Below are 26,591 nucleotides of genomic sequence, written 5' to 3'. Positions count from 1 at the left end.
TCTCTGGCCTGCGCTGTTTCTGGTGAGAGGCCGCTGACTGTTGTGTCCTCGCGCCTCTGGAGGGGATGCGCCACATTTCTCTGGCTGCTCTAAGGATTTTGTTCTTGTCTCGCTTTTCCGCCTGGTTGTGTGTTTATGGTCTGTTAATTTCATTTCCCCAAAACGTACAGAAGGGTCCAAAGAATTTTGCAGTGACCCTCAAACCCCCACCACCTCCGCGTGCTCTCTGTCCCTGTGTCTTCCGTTGAGGACAGCAGTAACCCTGGGAGGGCAGAGGAACGTGGCGTCTGCTCTAGTGAACGCACAGGGTCTCGGTTTGTCATTCGTCCACCCCGGGCACCTAGGCATCCACGACCGACGATACCGGGCCCAAGGATGGCACATGCCCAGGGGGAGAAGTGTGCCTGCCGGGTGCCCTGAGAAGCGAGTCTCTGAGCTCGGAGGCTAGGGATGAGGAGAGGCACAGCGTGCCAGGGGTCTGGGCAGGAGGCAGGCAGCGCTTGCTTCCCCTGAGAAAGTCCCGAGGGAAGGAGGGCCGTGCAGGTGCCGACGGCACCTTCAGCACCGGCTTTGCCGGAGGAGCCGCGGCTGCCGGAGGGGTTGTGTTTCGGAAATCCCTGAATGTTCTGTAAAGGAACTGGGGTGTTTGCTTTCTACTTGAAGATAACAACCTGGGACCGTTTACCCAGTTTGCTCCGAACTACTCCACGCTCACGTTTATTTATTTTGCATTTAGGTATGGACGACAAGAATGCCACGAAGCTGAACGAGCTCATCCAGGCGGGGTGAGTAGGTCCGTCTCGGGGAGTGTTGCTGTTGTGTGGACGCGTGTGCCCTTCCCTGAGATGCAGAGCTGAAGATGCGTAGGGTTTTCTTCCCTTTGCTCGCCGAGGTCCCTGAGGTGCTGACCTCCCCAGGGTTCAAGCTGATAGCCTCTCAGAGCCCCGGGAGAGCAGGGAGACTTGGCCTGGGCTGCTCCCTGTCTCGTTCTTCCCTCGGGTCCCCCACGGGGGTGGCAGCGTCCACGCGGCCCTCCCCGCCTCACGTTCCCTTCCCCACCTCGTGTTGGGGAGTGCCTTCTCCTCTCACCAGAGCAAGCCCTGTCCCACTTTCCTGTCGCCCTCCCGGTCCCTTTCCTGTGCTGCCCCTTCCCGCACCTGCTGGGGCTCTGTGCCCCACGAGGCGAAGCCAGGTCTGATGCTACTGCGTTCTGCCCTCACCCTCAACGGCGTCCGGGAGCTTGGGGTTCTCCTGTTTGCTTAGCCCAACTGCAGAGGCCGTTCCTGCCACGGAGGTGGCACGTGGCCCCTGCCACGTGCCCCATCTCCCGTCGTCCCAGTGGCACCGTGTGCTTTGCCCCCTGGCCCCGACTCCGGTGTTGGCCTTGGAGCCCTCCTGCACTGTCAGCCTTGCTAGGTGATCCCGGCCCCCAGCCAAGTGTCTGACTCGCGGCTCTCCAGCCCTGTAACTGCCCGGTCTTCTCTCCTCATTCGCCCCTCCTGGGACCATCCCAAGGGCGTACTGAGCTCTGTGCCCCTGCGTGCTCTCCGTGGGCCGTGTCAGTGCTCCCCGGGGCTTCTGTCCCCGTTTGTGGGTGAGGGATTCCAAATCTAACTTGTCCCCAATTCTGTGCCTCGATTTATAAATCCCGTCATGTCCTAGACGTCTCCTGGGCCCCAGCTGGAAGTCTCTGGGAGTTCTTTCTGGGAAAGGCCCCGACCCCACACTCTCAGGTCTCCCCTGGCCACCGCTTGCTCTTTTCCCGTCAGGTGGAGGCAGTGTGGCCCCTCGGCCTCTCATAGCTGCTCCAGCCGGTGCCCTGACCACCCCCGTTCGGCGGTCTGCAGCTTCTGTGTGCGTGCATTTCTCCCTCGGCCTGGGCCCCGTCACCGGCTGCCGTGTCTGTCACCCCGCCCCGAGCTCGTGTACTCTCCCCAGATCCCTGCTCCTTGTCTCAGCTGGACTCACCTGCCGTCCCCAGCCCCCTGCTGGTGGAGGGCTGGTCGGCCCTGCCACCTCTGCATTCACGGCTTTCCCGCACCCAGGTCCCTTTTCTCCCTGATTGTGTTGTCGGGTGGTCTGCAGGCCCATCCCTCAGGTGTGAGCCCCTGACGGGTGGGGCCAGCCGTGTGACTTCTGCTCTGGCTCCAGCCCGGCGTCTTCCCTTACAGGTGCCCCTGTTCAGTTCTGGGGGCTTATTTCTGTGAACAGGCCCGATGGTAACTAGGCTTTGCGTATCACCGCTGCTCCGGCTAGCCCCGACTCACCCGCTGCCCCCACCCTGTGCCGGGGAGTGCGGGTCACCTTAAAAATTCGTCTTTGGGCAGAGGGAGCCTCCTGGAGGCCACCAGCTGTGGCCTTGTGGGTCATTTGGCTCCCCTCCCCCGCCAGCCGCCTGCTACAGTTTCTGAGTTTTGTAGGCTCTTTGAACGGCTTGTGTGCACCCAAGGAGCCTTGGACGGCAGGCGAAGTCCTTGGTCGAGGTGGTTTCTGACGCTACCGTCTGCCCAGCAGGCGAGAGCTGCCCTGCGGCGGTGTGCTGTCCCCGGATGCGATTTTGGGGGAGCTCTCACTCGACCTTGTACCTGAGTCGCCCGAGTCGTTGGCTGAGACTCTTCCTGGTTCTTTCTGTTCAGGGCGTGTGTGGCCAGTTTGATGGCAAAGCCAGTTCGTTTGGCTCTGTCTTAGGCTCTGTCTTGGTCTTGCTGGGAGGGCCCGCACGGGGAGAGGGTGGGCTCCTGGGCTTCTGGAAAGGCACGCGGGCCTGATGCCTCATGGTTGATCTGATGTGAGGAAGGCGTGTTTTGATAAGTTTGAAAGCGTCCAGAGGATCACTTTTAGGAGCTGCCAGAGATTGGAGAGCCCCAGGCCCTGAGCTGGGGGTCCGAAGGTCCAGGTAACCTCAGACACGGCACCGGGCGCCCTCGGTCTCAGTGAGGAACCATCACAGTAAAGCCCAGAGGTAACGTGATGGTCAGGATTATTCTGGACAAGCAAGGATTCCTGTTTGCTTTGAATGTTTACAGTTGGGTTATGACCCGTAAATATTAAACACGCATGAGTCTGGACCGATGCCGTCGGTGATTGGGTGACTCTGTGGGGGACAAGGGATGAACTTCCCACGCAAGGTTCCACATAATTTGCGTAGAACCTCCGCCTGCTGGGAGGGGAGCGTGGCTCCTTCCCTCTCGGGTATGGGCTGCGCGCGGGAGGTGGGAAGGAGCCAGATGGGACACCACCTCACCCCGAGAACAAGGTCAAGGCTGACAGTAGCAGGTCACGTTGAGGGCGTGAGAGGGTGTCTACCTTCCAGTGTGAACTCTCTGAATCCACAGGTGTGGGGCTGCAGCCGGAGTCCCCCGGCAGCAACTTCCCTCCCTGAGCCGTGCTGCCAGGGGACCGCTGCAGGGATGCCCTCGGAACCTCCTTCCTGCACAGCCCTGTGAGTGCGTGGTGACCCCACCCAGATCCAGAAGGGGGGTCAATGTTTAACGCCCGCCTCCCTAGATGCCTTGTACCACCCCCGTCTGCTCAGGAGAAGAAGGAAGGCAGACAGACAGTCACAGTGGTAGGCATGAGTGGAGAGGCTTTAGCTTCGGCCATCCACAGTGGGTGTTTGCAAACAGTGGGAGCTCGGTGCGTATGCCCTCTGACCCCACCCCACTTCTAGAGAGCGGTCAGATCAATGGGCAAGCCACGCTTGTAACATCTCAGATTGGCTCTCGCTAGCAAGAGGGCATCACAGAGAAGACCAGTTCCTGGGCGGGACATAGGGACCTCTGTTCTTTTTCTGGAAGTGAGGCGGGGTGTGTGCGTGGCTGCGTGGCCACGGTGAGGTGGCTCGATGCGGGGCTCCCACCTCACACTGGGGTTCTCTTTGTACCCCCGTTCTTTTTTTTTTCAAGGTTTTTTTTTTTTTTTTTTAACATTTATTTATTTTTGAGACAGAGAGAGAGAGAGCATGAACAGGGGAGGGTCAGAGAAAGAGGGAGACATAGAATCTGAAACAGGCTCCAGGCTCTGAGCTGTCAGCCCAGAGCCCAACACGGGGCTCGAACTCACGGACCGCGGGATCATGACCTGAGCCGAAGTCGGACGCTTAACCGACTGAGCCACCCAGGCGCCCCTCAGGGTTTGTTTTTGAGAGAGAGAGCGTGAGCATAGGAGGGGCGCAGAGAGAGGGAGACACAGAATCCGAAACAGGCTCCAGGCTCTGAGCTGTCAGTACAGAGCCCATCCTGGGGCTTGAAGTCAGGAGCTGTGAGATCATGACCTGAGCCAAAGTCGGACACTTAACCAGCTGGGCCACCCACACAGTGGGGCGTCCCCGTTCTTGACTTGACACGTGTCTTTTGTTATTTGAGTCTTTAACAATAGCTTCTTTGTCTATTTAGGAGAGAAAAGTTCCATGTTGGGGAAAGGTGTTCTTTTTTATTAGCTTTAAATTGCTATAATCACATTTGTTCTGTGGAGCTATGTTTATAAAACGTATTTGTCTGTATTTCTGGCAGCGAAAACGTAACATCCGTGGCTTCAGCCTTGACTGGGCCTCATCGTGCATGGGTGCTGTCACTGCCTGGTGGTAGGACCGTCTAGGAGCCCCTGGAGGGCTGTGGGGTGAGGGAGACCCCCCCAGTGCTGGTCTCCCTCCGGGACGGGTAGGAGCCAGCTCTGGCGCAGAGCTCGTGAGGCCCTGGGCTGCGGCAGGTTCAGCACAGGGTGTGGTACCCTGGCTCCTGCTTCCTTCTTCCTTCTTCCTCCTTCCTCCTGGCCCCATCACCGCGGCTGTGACTGGGGGTGGGGCGGTGCTCGGGAGAGTCGCCGGAACGCAGCTGTGGGTGGCAGGCTGCACGCCTCACTGGGATCCGGGTTTCTGACTGCCGTTTCCTCCTGCTGCCCCATCTGGGACGCTCCCTCCGTGCCCTCGGTGACGGGCTCTTGCTCGTCCCTCAGCTGCGAACTGGGCCGCCCCTCCCTAGCCCTGGGACTCCGTGAAGTCTGGATGTGACGCGTCTTTCGCGTGTGACTGGTCAGCACGGCACTCCATCCAGCGCTGCGGGTGTTCACCTGTCAGGCCCTTTACCGGTCCGTCAGGGTTCCCCGGGCTCCCCTCCCTGCCCCCCCCCGCCCCCCGGCAGATCCCAGGCGGAGAAGTACATCGACGCCAGGTGCTGCCAGCTGCTTTGTTTGCTTGGACAGACGAGTGTCGCACACCAAACTCGCCTGTGTCTAAGAAGCAAGACGGTCACTCTGTTGGCCTTCCAGGCAGTTTATCGTGAAAAAGTTTAAACATCGGAAAGGTTGGAACAGAGGTATGGCAGACAGCTCCTTACCCTTCACCTGGATTTACCAGTGCAGGAGTGCATCCAGAGTGTGCACGCGTGTGGGGGCGTGTGTTACTTGTCCTGTTGTGTTTTAATGTGTCTTTTTCCCCTGCTGGACTGTGGACTCGTCTGTGGTCCGTGCCGCGTGCCGCGTGTCGCTGTCAGTAAGTGGGTTTTGAGCTGACGTCTTCAGTATGTGTGCCCGTGTCTCACGATGGCCCGTAAACAACAGTGAAGCGTGCAGTGTCTTGCTTTGCCGTTCCGGCATCCTGCAGAGTAGTGTCACTGTCCCGGGAGTCCCCCATGCTCCCCGGTCGTTTCCCTCCTCCCTGCTCCTGGTGACCTCCCACCTTTACTGTCTGCACAGCTGCCTTTTCCAGAATGTCACTGAGTTGGTGTCATACAGCAGACGTCCTTTTCAGACTGGCTCCTTTCACTTGCTCTTCTGAGTTCCAAGAAGTGTGCAGAGTTGGGTACCACCCCGATCCAGATACGGGCGGCTCCGTCACCCCCACACCCCCTTGTGGCCGCCTCCCACACCCAGCCCCGGCAGCTCCTCAGCTGCTCTCTGACCCCTGTGGTCCTGCCTTTCCCGGAACGCCATCCAAATGGGGTGATGCCATGTGGCCTTCGGAGGTTGGCATCTTCCACTCAGCGGTACTCTCTTGAGATCGGTCCCTGTGGGTCCGTAGTTCATGCCTTTTCCTGCAGAGCAGTGTCCCTGCTGCGCCGTCCTCTGGTCTGTCCCCTGGTGAGGAACGTGGACTGTTACACAGAAGGAGCTGCTCTAAACCTTCGCCTGCGGGTGTGTGTTCCGTGTCGCCTGGGCAAGTCCACAGGTGAGCATGTGCCGCTCCGTGGGGAGATGGCGTGCCACTCTCCAGTGACCGTCCTGGGCGCTGCCCATGCCCTGCATGCTTGGCGTGGCAGCTGTCCTGAGCCGTCCTTGGGGACGGGCAGCAGCATCTCCCAGTGGTGTTGGTGCGCGTTTCCCTGGCGACAGACCACATTGAATGTCTTGTGCTTGTCCTTCTGTCTCTGGTGATGGGCCTGCTCAAATCTCATGTCCGTTTCCTTATTACTGAGTTTAGAAAGTTCTCCAGGTGTCATCTGATGGGGTTCGTGAGCAAACAGCTAGGAAAGAATTCTCGAGACGGCTTTGGTGCAAAAAGGTGATTTTATTAAAGCAGGGGGCCAGGACCCGTGGGCAGAAAAAGCCGCACTGGGGTTGTGAGGAGTGGCTGAGTATATGCTTTTAAGTTAGTGGGGGTTAGGGACAGGGTGAGTCTCTAAGGAATTTGGAAGCAGGCTTTCAGGACCTGGAGGGGCTAGTTCCTGTTAGGCTAAGGTAGCTTTTAGTCCTTAATCAAACAGAAACGTTAAGGCAGGAAGGCTGCCATGAGTTCCTCGCAGAAGGTCACAGGCGTGCTCCGGGTGTTAGGGGGCTGCGGGCCGTCAAGAGGCTTACCTGAAACTGCATTTTTCTTGCCTCTGTTTCCCTCCTCGCAGACACGAGCCTCGTGTCAGATAGGCGGCGGGCAGTGTTTTCCCCTGGTCCGCGGCTTGTCCCGCTTTCGTGGTGCCCACGGCAGGGCGAGGTGCCCGGTCCCGCCGGGGTGCCGTCCGCCATCTCTCTGTGCAGGCCGTGACCTCTGAGTCTCGTCCGAGAACTTCGTGTGCCCGAAGGTCACGCGCTGCTGCGTGTCTTTGTATGCAAGTCTTATGGTGGGAAATTTTGGTCCGTGATACGTGACGTGCCCTTTATGCCGGGGTGGGTCTTTGTGGGCTGTGTGACCGCTTACTCCAGCTCCATCTGTTGCAAGCACTGTCCTTCCTCCCTTGGCTCTTTTGCGCCCTTGTGTGAAGCCAGGGGCCTTGCTGTGTGGGTCTGTCTCTAGGTTTCCCTTGTGTCCCCCTGCCTGATGTGTCCATTCTTCCAGCAGCAGACCCTGGTTCCCACAAACAGAGCAAATGGCCCGTAAAGGTGAAGTAGGTGGGGGGGGATCTGTACGGTGCCCGTGGAGAACTGCAGCTTTATTTAAGGCCGGAGCTCGTGGGGCATTTATTTAAGTGCCTTCCCATCCTTGCTTCTCATGCAGGCTTTGTTCGGTGAACTGTGGGTGTCCTTTCATTACAGATCTGTGGGACTCGGGAGCAGACGGGCTGAGGAGAGCTCTGAGGTCCCCTCTCCCTAGAATGGTTGCAGGCGGGCAGCATAGACTTAGCACGCGCTTTCTGGGTTCATCACGTGATTTTGCAGACAGGAAAGCCAGGCTCCTGTGCATGTACGTGTAGAGAAATTAGCTTGTTGCCTGTTGTGTCAAAGTGACGACAGGGGGGCGGTTTGCATGGAGCCCTCTGTGTGAACCTGTCGGACGGCAACCTGTGAGTCTCGTGCAGACGCCGAGCCCTGGGGTGCTGCTGCCTGGCCTCCCAGAGCCGAGCTCAAGTACAGCTTTGCCCCTGCAGGCTCTGGCCTCAGGCCACTCATAGAACTTCCATTTGAGAGAATAGGGAAGGGATTGTAATCTCAGAATGTTCTGGTCCTACCAAAGGCTGCTCAATTTCACTTAAAAAAAAAAAAAAAAAAAAGGAAGTCTCAAAAGAGCTGTTTAACGGAAAATGTGATTATCGCAAGCGCAGGTGCCCCCTGGCAAGGCCCCTCCTGCTCTGTGTTGTTGGTTTGGCACAGACGGAATGAGAAGTGACGGGCAGAGAGGCCCGCCAGCCCCAGAGCTGTCGCTGGGGAAGGGCCGGGACTGAGGCCATCTGTGGCACGCCCCCGGCCGCACGTGGCCACCTCCGTTTCCAGGACTGAGATGATTATACTGCACGTGTTTGGTCTCAGTGGAGCGAGGGGCACGTTCTGCGTAGACGCCGTCTGAATCGTGCCACCTGACACAGGGGAGGAGGCCTCCTGGTGTCCCCTGGTCTCTGGGCAGCCTGCCCGTCCTCAGTGCCGCTCGTGGCATCCTGCATCGGATTCCCGGCACAGGGGGCCCAGCGGTACGCTGGGGGCGCCGGGTACAGAGGCGGAGTCCACGGGCGTGTTGCTGCTGGAATCCTTGAACTTCCTGTTCGAGCGGGCTGTCTCCAGCCGTCAGCCCTGCCCCACGTCGCGCCTCCCGCTTGGCCCTAGAAACACTCAACGGGGGGCAGTGGTGAAGTCTGCCCTTTAGGGGACCCGTGTTGGAAATTTGAGCGGCTTCCTTGCCAAGGAGGAGGGGCGTGCGGCCCTGTTTCCTCAGAGGCAGAGGCTGGGACGTGCTGTGGCGTGTGCGATGTGTGTGCCCCCCAGCCGCGCCCCACTGCGGGGTGCCCTTGGCCTTCGGAGCTCCCATTTCAGGGCGATACTGTGTAAAGCTACGTGAGTGGTGTGCCAGTACGACCTTGTAAAAACGTCAGTGGTGCACACCCTCAGTGTAAAACAGAAGCGGACCCCAGCCCCCCACCCCCTTCCCTCTCCAGAAGTAACTGTGCGCAGATTCCACGTGTGTCCTTCTGAGGTCGGTGCGTACAGATAGAAATCCGTCACTTTTTTCACATCCTTGGAAGCACACCGCGTGCGTTCTGTAACTTTTTCACCGAGGTTTTCTCAGAAATGGCAAGGACAGAGCAGCTCTCCTGGAGGGGGTCCCAGCTAGCCAGCATTCGAAGAACTGGTTAACGCACAGTCGTAAACGGTATACAGACCTTGACCATTTTTCCAAAATGAAAACCGCTTTCGCTCACTGGCATCGGGTAGCTCGTTCCGGAGGTCCGTGTTTTGTATGGCAGCTCCAGCCAACGTGCATCCTTTGTGACTTTCCGGAGGCAGAGCGAGAGAGCAGCAGGGCCCAGGGCAGTGGCGCTGCAGCGTCTTTCGGACTTGTCCTGCCCGCGCGTGACTTCACTGCCGCTTTGCAGAGCATTCTTTTTTTTTTTTTTTTTTTTTTAATTTTTTTTTTTCAACTTTTATTTATTTTTGGGACAGAGAGACAGAGCATGAACGGGGGAGGGGCAGAGAGAGAGGGAGACACAGAATCGGAAACAGGCTCCAGGCTCTGAGCCATCAGCCCAGAGCGTGACGCGGGGCTCGAACTCACGGACCGCGAGATCGTGACCTGGCTGAAGTCGGACGCTTAACCGACTGCGCCACCCAGGCGCCCCTAGAGCATTCTAAGTGTGCTTTTTGAAAGGAGCTACCGTTGTGGTTTTCCTATTTGTCGGTTACATGGAATTACTTTAGTTTGTGTACTATATACATTTTGGCCATAGCAGCATCCAGACGGAGTGTCACCCACAGCTGTGACAGTGTGGATGTGCCCACAGGTCAGTTCTGGAGAGCACGAACAAGTGGCACCGTGCCTGCCGGCTGAGAGTGTCCCGTACTCCCCGGGCACCACTGCCGTGGTTTACAGTGGTGTTCATCGCGAGGGGGGCCAGACTTTCTCTCGCGGGACCTGAGGCGGAAGGGGAGGAGAGAAGGGCACGCGTTTGATGTCTGATGGGGGTTTCTGCGAGGTGGGTTTTCCAGGGGATGGACAGCAGCTGGTGCCACGCCGGTCGCCAGGCCAGAGGGCGCGCAGATGTCCTCTACAGTGTGAGGCTCGGGCAGGAAAATAGTGGAACCGCCCGGGTCACGATGAGGTCTCGCCATGCACAGCTGTGACCCTAGCAGCTTCCTGGGGACCCTCACCTACCCAGGCTCTGTGTGTTCTGGGCACACTGGCCCTTGTGTGTGTGCCGGGTGGGGAGCGGCTGGTCAGTTGGAGGCTTCACTGTCTCCTTGAAACTCTGTTCCCAGGGCCACCACCGTGCGCTACAAAGGGAGAAACCTGCGGATCAAAGCGCCCATGTGCCGAGCTCTGAAGAAGCTGTGTGACCCGGACGGTACGTGAACATGGACTTGGGGCAGGGGCTCGCGCGGGCTCTCGATGGACGGTTCGGAGTCTCGCGCTGGTTCAGAGTCTACTAAATGTGGTCCTGCTGGTTGGCGGCACCTGCAGTTGAAACCCCTGGTCACGGCAGCGCATCCGCATAGGAGATCAGGGTGCCCTCAGAGGCCCTGGCTCGTTCAGACCAAGTGGCAGCCGGCGTCGCAGGTGACTCTCTCCTGGCCCGTCGCAGCCTGGTCCGTGGCTCAGGCTCCCAGATGCACAAGCGGCCACATCGCAGTTCTCCTTCAGAACGTGGAGCCTCGCAGGCTCCCCTGCCAGTCTCCCTCTCGAGACTCTTGAGGCCGTCTGCCCGGAGCACCTTTTCACATTTTGCACTGGCGTCCGTGTGCCCGGCTCTCACGGCCCCTTCTTGTCATAGGCTTGAGTGACGACGAGGACCAGAAGCCGGTGCGCCTGCCCCTGAAAGTCCCTGTGGAGCTGCAGCCGAGGAACAACCACGCCTGGGCCCGCGTGCAGAGCCTGGCTCAGAACCCGAGGCTCAGGTAACGTGGCTTTTGGCATCCGTGGGGAGCAGTGGAGCTCCCCCAGTGCTCTGAACCGGCCTTCACGCTCTCTGACCCTGCGTGCGCTCACTGTGGCCCTCAGACCCGGAGTCCCACCTGGGCAGGTGCTCGTGGGCCGAGCACAGGGTGCATGATGTGGTTCCCAGGTTGATGGCTCCAGAATCTTTCCCTTGTGTTTACCCTCAAAACCCCTTTCCGCTCCTCTCTCGTCATCTTCCTGGATGTGTAGGTCTGATTCGTGTACGGGGCCCCGTGTTGGGTGTGCACCGTCTTCCGTTTATACCTCCTCTTTTTTGGTTGAGTCAGATTCTATAACGTAGAATTAACCGTTAGTCACTTCAAGGCATCTGATTCGGGGGCCTTGAGGACCTTCGTACAGCGTTGTATGAGTATCTCCTCCGTCTGGCTCCAGAACATTTCGGTTCCCTGAAAGGAAACGTTTCACTAAATTGCGCACCCCCCCCCCCCCCCCCCCCCCCCCAGCCTCCAGCCGTCACCCATCTGCTGTCTGTCTCTAGATTTGCCTGCCGGGGACAGTTCACCAAAGACAATGGTGCCCATGTGGTCTTAGGTCTGGCTTCTTTCAGGGAGCGGGACTTTTTTCTTTTTCTTTTTTCTTTTTTTTTTTTTTTTTAAGAGAGAGAGAGAGACAGACACGGGGTTGGGGGACAGGGGGGAATGGGCAGACAGAGAGGGAGACACAGAATCCCAAGCAGGCTCCAGGCTCTGAGCTGTCAGCACAGGGCCCAACACGGGACTTGAACTCAAGAACCACGAGATCATGACCCGAGCCGAAGTCGGATGCTCAACTGACTGAGCCACCCAGGCGCTCCATGGGAGCAGGACTTTTTTGAGGTTTGTTTGTGTCAGGACCTCATTGTTTCCTTGTTTTAAGTTTTTTGGTATTCATTAAGTCTGGTCAGGCCACGCTTTCTGGACCCAAAAGGTGCTAACAGAATAGGAGGGTGGGTCATATCACGGCCTGTGTCCTGAGGGAGATCTCGTACTGTGTGCAGTGGGCACAAGGGATTGCTCTTGTCTTCTTACGGTTTCGTGTGAGTTTCTGGTTATTTCAATTTAAAGGGTTCATTTTTAAGACAAGGAGCGTGTGGCCTGCTGGGGTACTGTGGGTTCGGCCCCTCTGATACCCCTTCCTCGATCCCATGGCCTCGCCTCATGGCCTCACGCTGCCCTTCAGAAGGTCCCCTCCCTGTGTAATGGCCGCCTTGTCCTGCCTGTGATTTCTCGGCAGGATGATCGTGGAGCTCCACCGGAAGGTCTCCAGCCTCATCGAATTCTTAAAACAGAAGTGGGCGCTCCACGAAGTGCGGATCGTATCCTTTTACTACTAAAACAAACTCGCCCAAACTCCGCGGCCCCTGCGCCTGAGGGTGGGGTCTTGCTTCTCTGGCCTGAGAGTACAGCGGGCCCACGGGGTTACGTAGAACCAGAACTAAACCTGTAGCCCCTTGTCCTGGGGCTCGGGTGTGAGCTCCTTCCTGTTGTCCACACTGCCGGTGGCTGCATCTGGTCCATGTGGCTCGGGGTAGGGGACGTGCACGGCGTCCCCGCTGGCAGGCTGAGTGGCACGGCCGAGGACAGCCCAAGACTTCCTGTGTCCCGGGCTGCCCCCAGCCGGGAGGGGCTCGTTGGGTGTGACATCGGTGAGGGAGGAGGTGCCTGGCCGGTGGTCTGCTCGAGGCCCGGCACTGCCCGGTGGGGCCCACTGCTGCGGCTGCTCCTTGACCTCTGTGGCAGCGGAAGACGCTGGAGGACCGGCAGCTGCAGCACTCACTCGCGGCGCCCGCGCAGGAGAAGGTGGCCCTGCACCTGTTCCCCGGAGAGAGCTGCACGCTGACACCGCTCCCGGGTGTGGCCCGCGTGGTGCACTCCAAAGCCTTCTGCACAGTGCACTGGCAGGAGGGCGGCCGGTGCAGGCAGAGCGCCAGGGACACCCACACATTGCCTCCAGCGCAGATCCTGGGCATCCAGAGCGGCCAGGGCACGGCCAGGGGCCAGGTGAAGTGTCCACGGGGTGGCACCGAGGGCAAGGGCCCCGGACGTCCCCCTCCGTCCACCGACGCCTCGCAGAGCTCCGGAGAGAGTTCCCCTGAAAGTGCCCCCGGGGAGGGGGCCGCCCCAAGCCTCGGTGGTCTAGACACTCCTGACAGGCTCCAGGATGCGGGGGCGCGGCTCGAGAAGACCCCCACGGCTGCTCCTGCAGATGGCCCCGCCCGAGAGCCCGGGGACGTGCCGTGCACCTGCGGCCAGCTCCCAGAGCTGGAGGAGGAGCTCTCCCTCCTTGACCCCTTCCCCCGCTACATGAAGTCCTGTCAGGACCTCATCATCCCCGAGCAGTGCCGATGCGCGGACTCGCGGCCCCCGGGGTGCCCCTCCCCAGAGACTCGTGGTCCTGGCAGCGCGGAGGCGGCTGACCTTGCCCGGGCCGGGGCCCCATCCCCCGTCCGGGCCCCACCGGGTCCAGAGCTTCAGTCCAGTCCCGGGCTCCAGCCAGATGTTTGCACTAAAGACTTGGCAGACGCACCCGCGGAGGAGCCCCAGGACAAGGGGAGCCCCCTGGAACCCCTGCCTCAGGGACAGCCTGCCGCCAAGCCTCCGAAGGACGTCCCTGCCAGCCGGCTCGCCCAGCAGCTCCGTGAGGAGGGCTGGAACCTGCAGACCTCCGAAAGCCTTACGCTGGCCGAAGTCTACCTCATGATGGGCAAGCCGAACAAGCTGCAGCTGGAGTACGACTGGCTGGCCGTGCTGGGCCCCGAGGGCCAGGCCCCCGGCGGGCAGGCGCAGGGCCCCCGCGGCGGCTCCCCGCCCCCCACCTTCCACAAGCAGCGCCTGCTCAGCTGCCTCCTGAAGCTCATCTCCACCGAGGTCAACCCCAGACTGGTGAGTGCGCCCCGGGGCTCTTGGCGGGAGGGGAGGAGGGGGGATCGGGGTGACCCTGCGCGCCCAGGGCTCTCAGCGGGAGGGGAGGCAGGGCCCAGGGTGACCATGTGCCCCAGGGCTCTCAGATGGAGGGGTACCGGGGGGACCATGCACCCCAGGGCTCTCAGAGGGAGGGGAGAAGGGGGGGACCACGTGCCCCAGGGCTCTCAGATGGAGGGGGGACCGGGGGGACCGTGCGCCCCAGGGCTCTCAGAGGGAGGGGAGAAGGGGGGGACCATGTGCCCCAGGGCTCTCAGCGGGAGGGGAGGCAGGGCCCAGGGTGACCATGTGCCCCGGGGCTCTCAGATGGAGGGGGGACCGGGGGGACTGTGCGCCCCAGGGCTCTCAGAGGGAGGGGAGAAGGGGGGACCATGTGCCCCAGGGCTTTCAGCGGGAGGGGAGGAGGGACCCGGGTGACCATGTGCCCCGGGGCTCTCAGTAAGAGGGGAGGAGGGCCCAGGGTGACCATGTACCCCAGGGCTCTCAGCTGGAAGGGCAGCAGGAGGGACTGGGGTGACCACAGAGGCCATGCTTCACAGAGCAGGGCTCCTGTTTGCTGCCAAGCCGGGGCACTGTCCTTCGTGGCTCACACCAGGCTCCAAAGACGACAGTGACCAGTAAGCCGTGCCTTGCTAGGCCTCAGTAATCATGCTGAGCCCTCACGTGCTGGCCGAGGGGACGGTGATGCAGCAGCCACTTCCAGGAGCCCAGTGGGGGTTGGGCTTCGGCTAACGTCAGGAACGTTGCGAGTTTCAGCAGAGAGAACGACAGGGCGGTTTGTGCTTTAGTGTGGCCGTCCTGGAGGACGGTGGCACAGGCTCAGAGGAGGGAGGAGGTGAGAACGGACGGGTGCTGGCTCCGCCCCACGGGGTGAGGGCTCCGGGGCTCCTCAGGAGGCTCTGTGATGGGGTGGCCCCTAAACCAGGGGGGTGGCTGTGACCCCCTCCTGGGGCGTCCAGTCAGCAGAGACGGGGTGGGAAGGTGCCACCGATGAAAGTCCGGTGGGCTTTCCTGGGCACAAGAAACAGAGTCTGTGGCAGCGGGTTCCTAAGTTGCTGTGTGGGCTCAGCGGTAGCGTGAGGGTTCGTGAGCTCCGGGCAGAACATGGTGGCCAGGAGGGAGTGGAGCTTGGGGGACAGAACGGGACTGTGGGGTCCCTGTGGACCCTTCGGTGCCAAGTCCCGTCTGCACGGCACACCCACTTCTCCTGGGCGGACGGCCCTCGGTGAGCTTCCGCCCCCCTCTCCCATTCTTCTCCCTCAGGCTCCCCATCCCCTTCCTGGCTGCGTCCCTGCACGGCTTTTGCCTCTGAGAGGTGCTCCGTTAGTACGTGGAGGGTGCGAGTGGTGCCGTGGGGGAGGTGGCGCTCTCGGGTGGATGGGAACTGGCCGGATGCTGCAGAGGCCGCATGGGTGTGGCCCGAGGGTGAACAGCAGCTTTTAGATTTAGTGGCGTGGAGGCCGGCGACCTGCGCGCAGACAGGGGCCGTGTTTGGGTAACTGGACAGAGATGAAGAATTTACGAAGCAGTCTCAAGTTAGGGTTTTGGAGGCCTCAGGGGAGGATCCTGGTGAGACAGAAGCATGTCCGGCACCCTGGGGAAGGAGGCCAAGTGAGGCCAGCTCCTGAGAAGCCTGGGGCGGCAGGGGACGCGGGTCCTGGCCTTGGCCTTGCCTGGGAGAGGAGGGAGGAGCAGCTTGGAAACACTGCAGAGAACTCAAAGCAGGGTGCTCAGACCCATGGCCCCAGGGTGGGGCCCAGCAGCCTCCACGTCTCCTGGGGACTTGTGGGAGATGCAGGCTCTTGTGGCCCTGAGACCCCGTCTGGACCTCCGGACCCAGGCAATTCTGATACGGCTCAGGTGTGAGAACCAGCGGGCAGAGGCCTAAGCTGAGCGCAGAGACCTTGAGTGAAAGGCGGGCCGGCTGAGCCTGCGAGCAAGTGCAGCGGATGCCTGGGCCCCAGACAGCCGGGACCTCGACGGGAGGCTGCTGGGCGCGCTGTTGGCTGCTTGGATGGGGACGCTGGATAAGCCACGTGGGAGGGGACGGAGAGGGAGGGTCCCACAGAACGGGAAAGGTGGGCAGGGGCTGTGGGGGCACAGGAAGACGCAGGGTCACTGAGCAAGCAGAGCAGACCAGGTTGTGCTGAGAGCAGGGGACGGGGCTCCCTAATTCACAGAAAGCTCGGCCCGGTGGGCCCTGGGGGCGGTCGGGGAGGAGGTCACCAGAGTGAGGCCTGAGGTGGGCCTGAGGGCGTGTCTCCCCCCGGGGCCCCTGCGGGTTAGCAGCCCGCGCTGGGGCCTGCAGAGCCCTGAGGTTGGCATTCCGATTCCGGAGAGGGCTTTTGGACTGTGAGCGTGGTTAATTGTAGAGACTCTCCGGCTCAGGATCAGGACAGGCCGGTGCATCCCCCTCGGGCCGGCCTTTGAAACGTGGTTGGTGTCACCGGCCATCCAGCGGCTCCCTCGAGCAGCACGAGCACTTCGTAGGCTGGTGGGAGACCTGCTACCTTCACACATCTCTGCCTCCTGTCACTGCACGAGGGGGTGGCCTGTCTGTGTCACCTACGGGCAGTGAAACCAGGAGCAGAGAATGGTTGTGCCCCTGAGGGCCTGCCCGACCGGGGGCTTTTAAAAGTGGCCTTCTGCCAAGTGATTTGGGGACGCTGCACTTTGCCATTGTAGAAGTGTGGTCTCTGAGCCCGTTGGTGTCCCCTAAGCTTGAGGGCATTCTCCTGCCTTCCGTTCGGGGGCACTCGTCCCAGAACCATTGTTCACGGGCTGAGTTGGGCTCCTGTGGTGGCCCTTTCTGTCCCAGGCTCCAGAAGGGAACGTCAGCTCCACGGCTTCTGCGAGGCCCGCCCAGGAGGAGCAGTCCACGACCCCGCCAGGGAAGGTGGTGACCGTCAGCTCCCGGAGCCCGCGCTGCCCGCGTAGCCAGTCCGCCCTGCGCAACAGCAAGGCCTTCTCTCCGAGCTCCGCGTCCTGCTCCTCAGGTGAGACCCATCCGTCCCGGTGACTTCCTGGCCGCGTGGGCCGTGTCAGCTGAGGGCACGGGGATGCCTGACGCCCGGCCCCGCTGGCCCGGATGTTAGAGCAGAAATCCCCACCCCTCACGGGGAGGTGAGCACGCGCCTGACACATAAGGCTTTGAGGTCCTGGGGCGCTCCCGGTGGGAAACAAGGGGTGGCCCGTGACAGTTGGGTCGCTTCGGGGGATCCTTGTGAGGTCAGCGGAAGCCTCTCTAACATGCTGAATCGGCGGCTGCGAGTCGGAGAAGGGAGTGTTTCCCTTCACGTTACAAGTCAGCCCTCGGGTTAAGGGATTCCCGAGCAGTTAACTCTGGCCTGCCCGTCTGCGCTGTCCCTCTGTCCCAGCTGTAACTGGGGAACAGCTTAAGTTCGGGGTCATGACTTGGGTTACCTGGTACACGGGGCAACAGGCGTTGAGGACGGGCACATGCTCTGCGTCCTCGCCAGGTGTGAAGGGTGTCATAACGGTCCCTGTAGGTGGGTGCTCTCGCTGCAGGACCTCGGCCGTCCTGGACGTCTTGAACGTCCCTCACCAGCCGGGGTCTCTGCGTGATGACCCTCAGCCCCACGCCTTGTTCTTAATCTGACCGAACAGACTTAGCGTCCTGTGTGTTAGTGGTTCTCCGGGGTTGTTTTCTGAGACGTTCTGAGCACGTCACTAGCTTCCTGTTTTCTGTGTGTTGGGAATAGCCTGCCTGTTGAACGAGAGCACCGTGTGGCGTCCTCTGGGGTGACCGAGACTGGGTCTGGTGTCCTTGCAGATGGAGGCTCAAGTGTCGATGGTGGGGCTGGCTGGTGGATGGTGTGGTCTTTTCCTGCCTTCCGTTCTGTTTTTGAAATTACATAATTCTGTGCGTTCTTGGACACCCATCTCTTTCTTTCTTTTTTTTTTAATGTTTATTTTTGAGACAGAGAGAGAGCATGAAGTGGGGGAAGGGGGGTGGGTGGTTAGAGAGAGGGAGACAGACTCCAAAGCAGGGTCCAGGCTCCAAGCTGCCAGCACAGAGCACGACGTGGGGCTCGAACCCAGGAACCCTGAGATCATGACCTGAGCTGAAGTCGAATGCCTAACTGACTGAGCCACCCAGGCACCCTGACACCCATCTCTTTCTGAATTGGGGATCCTTCTAGACCGATACGTTTGTGGTGCCAGAGTCCAACTGGTGCCTAGAGGGTCTGTCTCTGGACTGCACGAGCAGGAGCTGAATTTCACAGATTTGTAAATGAGCTAAGGAGAGGGGACCCGTGTCCACCACGAAGTGAGGGTGCATGCAGGAAACAGCAGAGTCCCAAAGTCGTGGTTCCTAAGTAAATATTTTCTGTCCTTTTATCTCCGGGCTGTTTCTGGTGTAACAGAGATTGAGAGCCGGGACCGGTAGACCGTGGCGCGTGGCCTCGCGCAGGCGCACAGGCTGCTGGGGGCCGGCCGCCTGCGCCACAGCTGCAGAACTGTATGGCCCAGCAAGCTAGCAGTTACTCTCTGACTCTTTATAGAGAAAGCTTGCCGACCTCTGCTCTACGCAAGATGATCTGGAAGGTTCTTCCAGCTCTTAAATGTCTTTGAAGGCCTATCTGCACTTCCTGCTGTCGATGAAAGCGGCAGAGTGCCTTTATCGGCGAGAGCCAAGGTTTTACTCACAGTGGGAGCTAGAGTTCCAGGGAGAAGATGGGAAGCAGGTTTGGGGACTGAAATCGGAATAGTTGTCCCGAATTCCTTCCCAGTTCTCTTCCTGAGACCGCTCTGTTTGCGCTGGGGGTGCTGCTGGGTGAGTGGTTGTTTTGGCTCTCCTTTGGTCTCTAGGTCTGAGAAACCCGCCGAGACCCCTGTTGGTGGCTGGCCCCTCCAGCACAGGCAGCAGTGACTCAGACGGTGGCCTTTTCGCTGTCCCCACTACTTTGCCGCCCAACAGCCGACACGGGAAGCTCTACTCTCCCAGTAAGGAGACAGAACTGACTTTCCGTCAGCACCTGAACTCCATCAGCGTAAGTGGGGGCGGCGCCCTGCCGGCAGAGGGGGGGGCCCCGCGTCCCGGGGGCTCTGGGGGCTCGCTCTCAGGCCCGCGCTGTCTCCTCACAGATGCAGTCGGATTTCTTCCTGCCGAAGCCCAGGAAGTTGCGGAACCGGCACCTGCGGAAGCCATTGGTGGTCCAGGTGAGGGTGCCCTTGGGAATCTGGGTGCTCCCACCCCTCGGCCTTCCTGCGGCTCCTCCTGTGAGACCGAGGCCTCCGCCCCTCCTTCCTTCCTTGTGCCTGGGACGGAGTAGTAACGGGGGCTCTGACTGTGCCCCGAAGTAATGATAGTCTTTGCATAGCTTGGAAAGCCCTTGGAAAACAACCAGGAAGTTGTGGGGATTTGAGTCCCAAGAGTGTCCCGGGCGGAGATACGTTCGAGGACTGTCGGAGCCTCTGTTTAATGTGTACGTAGTCAGCAGAAGCAGTTGGCAAGGTGGGCGGAATGGCTCTCCTGAGCTCCTAACAGTGAGTGCCAGAGACCCCATAGGAGCCACATGCGGCCCCGAGGGCACAGCCCGGGAGCGACAGGCCTGCGACTGCAGGGGCATTTGTACTTACAGGTAAAAAGATAAAAGGGGTGACGCTCGGATTCTGAAAGGACCGTAAGCTTAGACGTTGACCAACGTGTTACGTGAGAATAAACGTGTAGGTCTCTGTTAGTGCTGTCGTCTTCCTGTCTCGAGATGAACTTCCTTAGAAATGAGCTGACACGACAGGGCTGACCCAGAATGGTGTAGAGCGGCCCCCCCTTAGCCACGGATGGTACCCGAGGTCAGCGGGGAGCAGACGTTGTCCTGACAGCTCGTCACAAGGGCAGCAGTAGGCTCGCTGCGTCATGTGCCTGTGCCGCTCACGTGGGCGACGAGCTGAGGGACAGGAGTCCGTGCGGTGCCGAGATCCTTCGAGACCATGCTCACACATTCCCGTTCCAGTATATCATCATGGTGTTACCGCGTCGTGACTCTGCGTTGTTGATTTGTTACCGTGCCTAACTTACAAACTTGATCGCAGGTGTGTCCACACAGAAAAAGCCCACGCGGGGTTTGATGCCACGTGCACTTGGAGGCCTCTGGGGGGGGTCTTAGAACACGTCCCCCGTGGATGTGGGAGACGGTTGTATTCCAGGTCCCGTGTGCGCCGCGCGTGGAAGCTCGGCGTGTCGGGTGAAGTTTGCGAGTCCTGCCCGGGGAAGCGGGAGGATGCTGGCTGGCTCGTGGGAGTCCATCCAGGACTACAGACTTGCGTGGCCTTCCGTGGCGGCCTTTAGTCTTGTGACTACTCTATCGGTTCACGATTCACGCGGCGTAAAGGTCTGACGTGTATTGTTCAGTGGCGTTAGTACGTTCCCAGGGCTGTGCGCCAGCCACCGCCGTCTGATCCCGGAACATCTTCATGTTACCTGAATTGCCCCTCCCCACCAGACGTTGGCAGCCACGACCACCACCAGCCCACTTTCTGTCTCTGTGGATTTGCCTCCTCTGAGCGTTTCACGTAAACGGAACCGCGTGTAGTATGTGCTCTTTTGCATTTACGGTTTTATAGAAAGTGTCATTGGCACACGGCCCTGGTCTTTCGTTCCCCTGCCATCCAGGCTGCTGTCACACGCCTAGGGCAGGGCGGCGGGGCTGCTGCAGCCCCGGCATTTCCTGTCCCCCCTCTCCGACGGCGCGCGTCTGAAGCGAGGCCAACACACAACCTGCACGGCTCCTTGCCGTGGAAGCGGGCTGCCCGGCTGCCTCCTGGTAGCTGAGCAGACCTGTCGACCCTCTGTATCGTTAGTGGCCCTGGTAGCAGCCACCTTCTCTCTGTGATAACGCCTCAGGGAGCCTCTGCGGGATAGGGAGACCACACCTATGCACTCAGAGCCGGCAGCGTCTCGTGACGCTTTGTGGTGTCAGATAGACCACGTTCACGTTTTACTTCAGTGACTAACGGTTTCGGCAATTCCCATAATTCCCTACTAGGCGGTGGTCCAGTTGGCACTTAATTATTCACACCCAGGAGACCTAGGCCAGGAGCAGGGACGGGTGGGCAGAGTGGCGAAGGCCCTTTGCCCGTCTGCATCGCAAGGAGCCACTTTATTTTATTCACCGCAAACGTGAGGAGTCCCACATCTAGGGTGTGTCTCGTAACCGTCCCCGTCCAGCGCTCGTGAGTTGTGCAGGACTGGGGGGGCGTTCTGGGTTAGCCTGGCATCGCTCCCCAGGGCTCTCCCCGGAGAGGCTCCAGTATTCAGGGACTTGGGGTCCATGGACACAGCTGTCCTCGGGGTGCCCTGGGGGCCCTCGTATCATCAGCTCTAGTGCCGGAGCCCCCCTCGGGCCCCTCTTACCTGGAATGTCCCCTCCAGCCCGTCACTCATCCCCTGAGTGATTCTTGGTGCCAGGGCCTCTCCATCACCTGATGACAGGGTCCTCTTCCTCCACAGAGAACACTGCTTCCTCGGCCATCTGAAAACCAGTCCCACAACGTCTGTTCCTTTTCCATCCTGTCCAATTCTTCCATAACTGGTAAGTGCCCGGCTTCACTCCTCCTCTACACCCGGCCTCGTCTTTGGGCACGCTAGACGTTTGTGCCGTTGGCTCTCGGCATGACCTCCCCAGCATTCCTCTGTGCATCCCGTCCACCAACACCGGGTGTGCCCCCGTGTGGGCCGGGGCCGTGGAGCGGCGGGCCTGGACCCCTGGCAGGTGGGGTGCGGGCAGCTTCCTTCACAGGTGGGCTCGGGGGCCCTGGCTTGGAGGCTCTGCTCGCTAGTGTCCGGAGAGCACCTGTCGTCCGCCCCCGGCAGGCGTGACCTCGGCGTGTGCATGGCACGCTGCCGAGGGTCTGGAGGTGCAGCAGGAGCCCTGGCTCTTTGAGGGACACTTTGTTCCACAGTAGGGATGGCGAGCGGAGCTTGCACTCTGCGACGCACCCTCCAAGCCAGCCTCGATCCGCACCTGTCGGGCGCACGCGCCGGAGCATCAATGGCTCCTCGTGCCCACTCTCGGCTGCCCCGTCCAGCGGGGGTGCCCACCTGCCGAGGCAGAGTCAGGCTGTGCGGGCGCATGTCCCCCTTTGGGCCCGCGCTGGAGGCAGTACGACTGCACCCTTCCAGCGGCCTGGGGAGCGTGGCGGCGCTGAGTCCCGGGAGCCAGGGCTTTCTCCCTGTCTGACCCCGTCTGACCCCTGTCAGACGTCAGCCAGGGTTTGGGAGGCTCAGTCCTTCCCGAAATGGTTCAGCTTCTGTCTGCGCCTTCAAAGGAAACCGTGTGCGGCCCCCTTTGTGCGGTCAGAGGGTGCAGGCCGACGCGTCTGTCTCTGTTCTTGTCCTCACAGGCAGAGGCTCGTTCCGGCCCATCCAGTCCTCCCTGACCAAAACGGCCCTGTCTCGGCCGATTGTGCCCAAGGCCCTTCCACCCCAGGCCCCGGGCCATCTGGCCAGTAAGTTTCTGTCGTCAGCACAACAGCCTCCAAGTGAGGTTTCTTTTCTCTTCTCCTGCAGTCCTTGTGTGTGGTTACCCTTCGGGGCCTTTGGCCTTCTTGGAAATGAGGTGTGAGGGAGCCCCCTGGGGCACGTGTCAGGGTGTCCCTGGAGCCGAGGTTCGAAATGTCCTTTCTGCTGCTAGGTGCTATCGACTTGGCAGCTAAAAGTGCCGGCATCATCCCCGGGAGCCCCCTGCCTGTCTTGGACACTGAAGGCTTGTCTGGCATCTCCCCGCTCTCTTCAGACGAGGTGACCGCTACTGTCCCGGGTCACGACTCCACCAGCACCCACCAGAACGGAGACCCCATCCCTGCCGTGGGGGTGAGTGTGTTTAGAAAGGCTTCTTCGCATCCCCATCAGCTTCTGGGATAGGTCGGTCACTTTCCAAATACGTGGGCACCGAGGCCACGGGGCTGAGGTCACGCTGGGCTCCCAGTTCTGCCTGAGGAGTGGACGGGCCCCGGTAGGCCGGAGGAGAGTGCCTGAACCAGGGAGGCCGTGGCGTGGGTGAGCATCTTGTGGTCCCGAGGGGAGAGCCAGCAAGAAAGGCAGTGGGGACAGGCTTGCTGTGATGCGGCAGGATCCAGAGCTAAGACAGGCGTGGAGCTCTTGTCTGCAGAAGTCGCTCGCCCTGTCTCCCCGCCTGGCCTCCGACTCCCCCCACCGCCCGTGCCCTCGGGCTTCGCTGGGACTTGGCTTGCCTTCTGAACTGGCAGACCACCCCAGGTGTGGGCGGAGGGTCACGGGCTGTCCTGGTGGTGTTGTAGGGCGCCAGCGGCCCGTTCGTCAGCGTTCCCTCGAGGCCTGAGCAGGAGCCGGTGACGGACAGTTTCCAGGTAGGATGTGCTGTCGGTTGCTGAGCACAGTGCCTGCCCCGGGACCCCTAGGCCAGGCCCCCACCCTCGGGGTCTTCCTGTGACCCTCGCCTTGCTTCTCCGGAGGTTGTGGCAAGGGCACACAGACAGCCGTTGCCGCCCGGTGGCTTTGTCCGTCCACCTGCCTCGCCCAGACAGGTGAACGTGCGTCCTCCGCCTCAGGTCCTTCCTCCTTCCCCTCCGCAAGGCGGCCTGTTTCAGATGCACCCCTGGAAGGACTAAGTGTCCTGGGCCAAGGCGGAGGAGGGTGGCAGCGGGTAGCGCCCCCCCCCCGGCACTACCCCCGGCACTACCAGCTGTCCTGCCAGCTGCCTCCGCCAGGCCCTCCCGAGCTGCCCGGCCTGGAGTGGTTTCAGGAGAAGTGAATCCCCTGTGCCTGTTCCTCGCTGGGGAGGAAGAAGCGACCGCTCGGGTCCCCGTTTGCGGCAGTCCGCCTGTCACGTGGTCACCGCTCATGAAGCTGAGGCTGATTTTGCATTCCGTGCTCCTGACTGACCCGCTGTGTCTCCGCCCAGGGCTCACCTGTTCTCTCCTTATCTGAGCTGGCCAAGGCTCCCCTCCACAACGGGCTCCCCACACCCGTGCCCGCTCCGGAGGGCTCCAGCAGCCGCCTATCCCCGCCCAACGTCTCCGCACTGCTGGACATCTCCCTGCCCGGCCCGCCTGAGGACGTGCTCTCGCAGGGCGAGCCCGCCACGCACATCAGCGACTCCATCATCGAGATCGCCATCAGCTCCGGCCAGTATGGTGAGGGTCGGGGCGCCCATGTGCCCTCCTCTCCAGGTCCCCCGGGGGCCTGACCGCCTGCCAGGTGTCTGCACACTTGCTGGGCACGCTCCCGTCCTGAGTCCCCTCTGGGGTGTGGAGGGTCTGCTGCCTGTGGGGGCGGCCCCAGTGGAGGGCCCGCAAGGCCTCTGCAGCCCAAGGCTCAGAGAGGGCCTCTTTCTGGCTAGCTGTGAATCCTGGTTGTGCGGGCCCTTGGAGGGTGTTGGCCTGGGGCCTTTGGGGCCCTGGCCTCCCTGGCTCCCCGGACAGCTGGTCTGCTTCCGGCTGTGGATTCACACACAACTCAACTCGCACCGTCGTGCGTTTTCCTGGTGAAGTTGGGAAGCGTGTGCCTCAGAGGGCTGGTGTCGGCACCAGTGACGGGTTGGGGTGGCCCTCAACGTGGGGTCTGGCCCTGTCAGTCATAACCACAGCTACTGGGGTTGCCACCACGGGTCTCCCCTGCAGGCCAATATTGTTCATCCTCCACGGGGCCCCGCGTGGCCCCGGGTCTAGGTGCTCAGTGGTGCCCGACTGTGCCGTGTTGCTGTTTGTTGATGGCAGGTTGGGGAGGTGGGGTGCTCTCTCACCACCCCCCCCCGCCATCTCTGATCCGGGGTGTCTGTTGACAGGTGAGGGAGTCCCTCTTTCTCCAGCGAAGCTGAATGGCAGTGACAGTTCCAAGAGCCTTCCGTCCCCATCCAGCAGCCCCCAGCCGGACTGGATCGCCTCCCCTACCCACGACCCCCAGTGGTGCCCCAGCGACCCCACAGACTCGTCGCTCAGCAGCTTGTTTGGTGAGTGTAGGCGCCTGGGTCGTCGTTGCAGGCCAGCAGGGCGCCAGCGGGCTCCCCGTGGCACATCAGGCGGGGACTGGAGTCTAACGTCTCCGCACTGCGGCAGAAGTCCTAGAACTCCTGTTTCGGGGTGCATCCCGCGACACTTATGCAGGGGAAATGCACATCACCGTGCTCTGGCGAACGTGGACACGTGTGACCTTCAGCCCAGCTGAGATGGGTGCCTTGCCCCTCAGTCTCCTGTGCCTTTCTCCGGGCCGCCCCTCATCTTGGCTCCTGCCTGCGCGGGCCTTCTGCCCTTGTTGTCGGCAGGGCAGGATGCGGCTCGGGGGGTTTTCAGTTTCCTCCCCCATCCTCCGCATGTTCTGAAGATCAGAGCATCGTGGGATGGGTCCCCTCCCCAGGAGCTAGGTGTTCGTATGGTGGGAGGAGCTGCTAAGGACAGCCACACCAGCCTCTGTGGCCTACACAGGAGGAGCTCCTGTGGCACGTTGGGGTCATCGCACCTGGTATTGAGGGCAGCCGGGCACGCGCGTCGTCAGGGGACTGGTGGCCCCTGAAAGGGGCTGTGGTACACACGATGAGCCGGGTCGGCGCACGTGTGGGCACCAGGCCTGGTGGCCCCGAACGGTGGGGGCTCCATCGATGGCGGTACGGGTAGGCAGCGTCGATGATGAAATCACATAGGACAGTGCGGGTGTTTGCAAGGTCAAATATAACTTACGAAGAGTTGGAGACAACCTTACACGGAGGAGAGGGTGATGACCAGACGCTGCACGGAGAGCTCTGCCAGCCTCCCCGTGTGAGAAGGGCCACGCACCACGCAACGGCTGCACCCACATGAGCATGGGGCTGATGCCGGCCCCGTGCGGCCCGCAGGATCCTCCCCTTGGACGGGTCCGGGCTAGCCAGCCTCAGCATGAGTTCTCCTTCTCTCGGCAGCGAGTTTCATCTCCCCGGAGAAGAGCCGGAAGATGCTGCCGACCCCCACGGGGCCCCCCAGCGGCACCTCTCTGCTGGGCCCCAGCTTGCTGGATGGCAACTCGAGAGACTCCTTCGTGTCCAGGTCCCTGGCTGACGTCGCTGAGGTGAGTGCGCAGCCTTCGCCCAACTTCCACCACCAGCCCGCCTCCCGGAGCTGGCCTTGCCCTCCAGCCGGCCCGCGTGGTGCCTGAGAGCTGCGAGTTCTCCCGATTAGGGAGGCAGCGTCCGTTCCCGCGCGGCGGCACGTGACATACCCTAAGTGACAGCTCGGCCCTGGAGGCTGGGAGCCTGGGACGCCCTGGCGTCGGGCCAACTGCTGGGCCTCTGGGGGCAGCCCGGCCAGGGTTTGGCTCTCGTTCTGTCCTACAGCAGCTGCGTGACCCGAGGCGGGAGTGCCGTTCCTCGCCGCCTTGCTTCTGGTTTTAGCCGAGCGGGCGGCAGTGGTAGGGAACCTGTCATCGTTGCTGCCCCTCCCCGATAGACAGGGACAGTGCAGGCAGCGGTAGAGGCCCGTCATCGACGCTGCCCCCGACAGCACGGGCAGCATTCCCCTGCGTCGTGGCAGGAGGCTGCTGGCCAGCGAAGCTGGAGAGTGGGCTCTGCTCCCCCGGGCTCCTGCCCGCGTCAGGTGATGGCAGACCCTCGACGTGGAGCTGAGACTCGGTCTGAGAGGCCCGTTTCATTGTCTGCTCACGAGGCTCCCCGGGTACCCGCCCCACAAGGAGCGAATGGTGTCAGCAAGCAGGTGAGGCCAGCGAGGACAGGTGCCCGTCGACGGAGTGGACACAGGTGCACTGAGCTAGTGTGGGGCATGCAGCTCTGGTGCTCAGACTGAGGCAGCGGATGTGCCTAAGAGGGAGAGAACGCCACATCTAGGTCCCCCCACCCCAAAGGGTCGAGTCAGTTGTTAGGTTCTCAAGCAACACTCCTTACATACTTTTCCTGTGG

At 61.1% G+C, this 26,591-nt stretch overlaps 1 protein-coding gene across 3 annotated transcripts in view; it reads left to right on the top strand.

Annotated features, from left to right (window-relative positions):
• CRAMP1 (cramped chromatin regulator 1) overlaps positions 1 to 26,591 on the top strand; it is a 57,456-nt gene that overhangs the window by 25,379 nt on the left and 5,486 nt on the right. For 2 of the 3 annotated variants that reach the window (XM_086691641.1, XM_086691640.1), the window contains exons 6-20: positions 737 to 785; positions 10,111 to 10,196; positions 10,623 to 10,746; positions 12,020 to 12,101; positions 12,526 to 13,668; positions 16,526 to 16,703; positions 18,541 to 18,722; positions 18,817 to 18,891; positions 21,182 to 21,263; positions 22,075 to 22,179; positions 22,365 to 22,543; positions 22,990 to 23,058; positions 23,613 to 23,844; positions 24,495 to 24,659; positions 25,602 to 25,747. In XM_086691641.1, the coding sequence (XP_086547767.1) occupies positions 737 to 785; positions 10,111 to 10,196; positions 10,623 to 10,746; positions 12,020 to 12,101; positions 12,526 to 13,668; positions 16,526 to 16,703; positions 18,541 to 18,722; positions 18,817 to 18,891; positions 21,182 to 21,263; positions 22,075 to 22,179; positions 22,365 to 22,543; positions 22,990 to 23,058; positions 23,613 to 23,844; positions 24,495 to 24,659; positions 25,602 to 25,747 (2,897 nt within the window). The other variant, XM_086691642.1, reaches the window with a different exon arrangement.

This window comes from Puma concolor, chromosome E3, assembly GCF_028749965.1.
Source record: "Puma concolor isolate L17-30 chromosome E3, mPumCon1.1.hap2, whole genome shotgun sequence".
NCBI lineage: Eukaryota > Metazoa > Chordata > Mammalia > Carnivora > Felidae > Puma > Puma concolor.
Note: the sequence above shows the minus strand (reverse complement) of the source record. Positions and strands in the feature narration are given on the sequence as shown.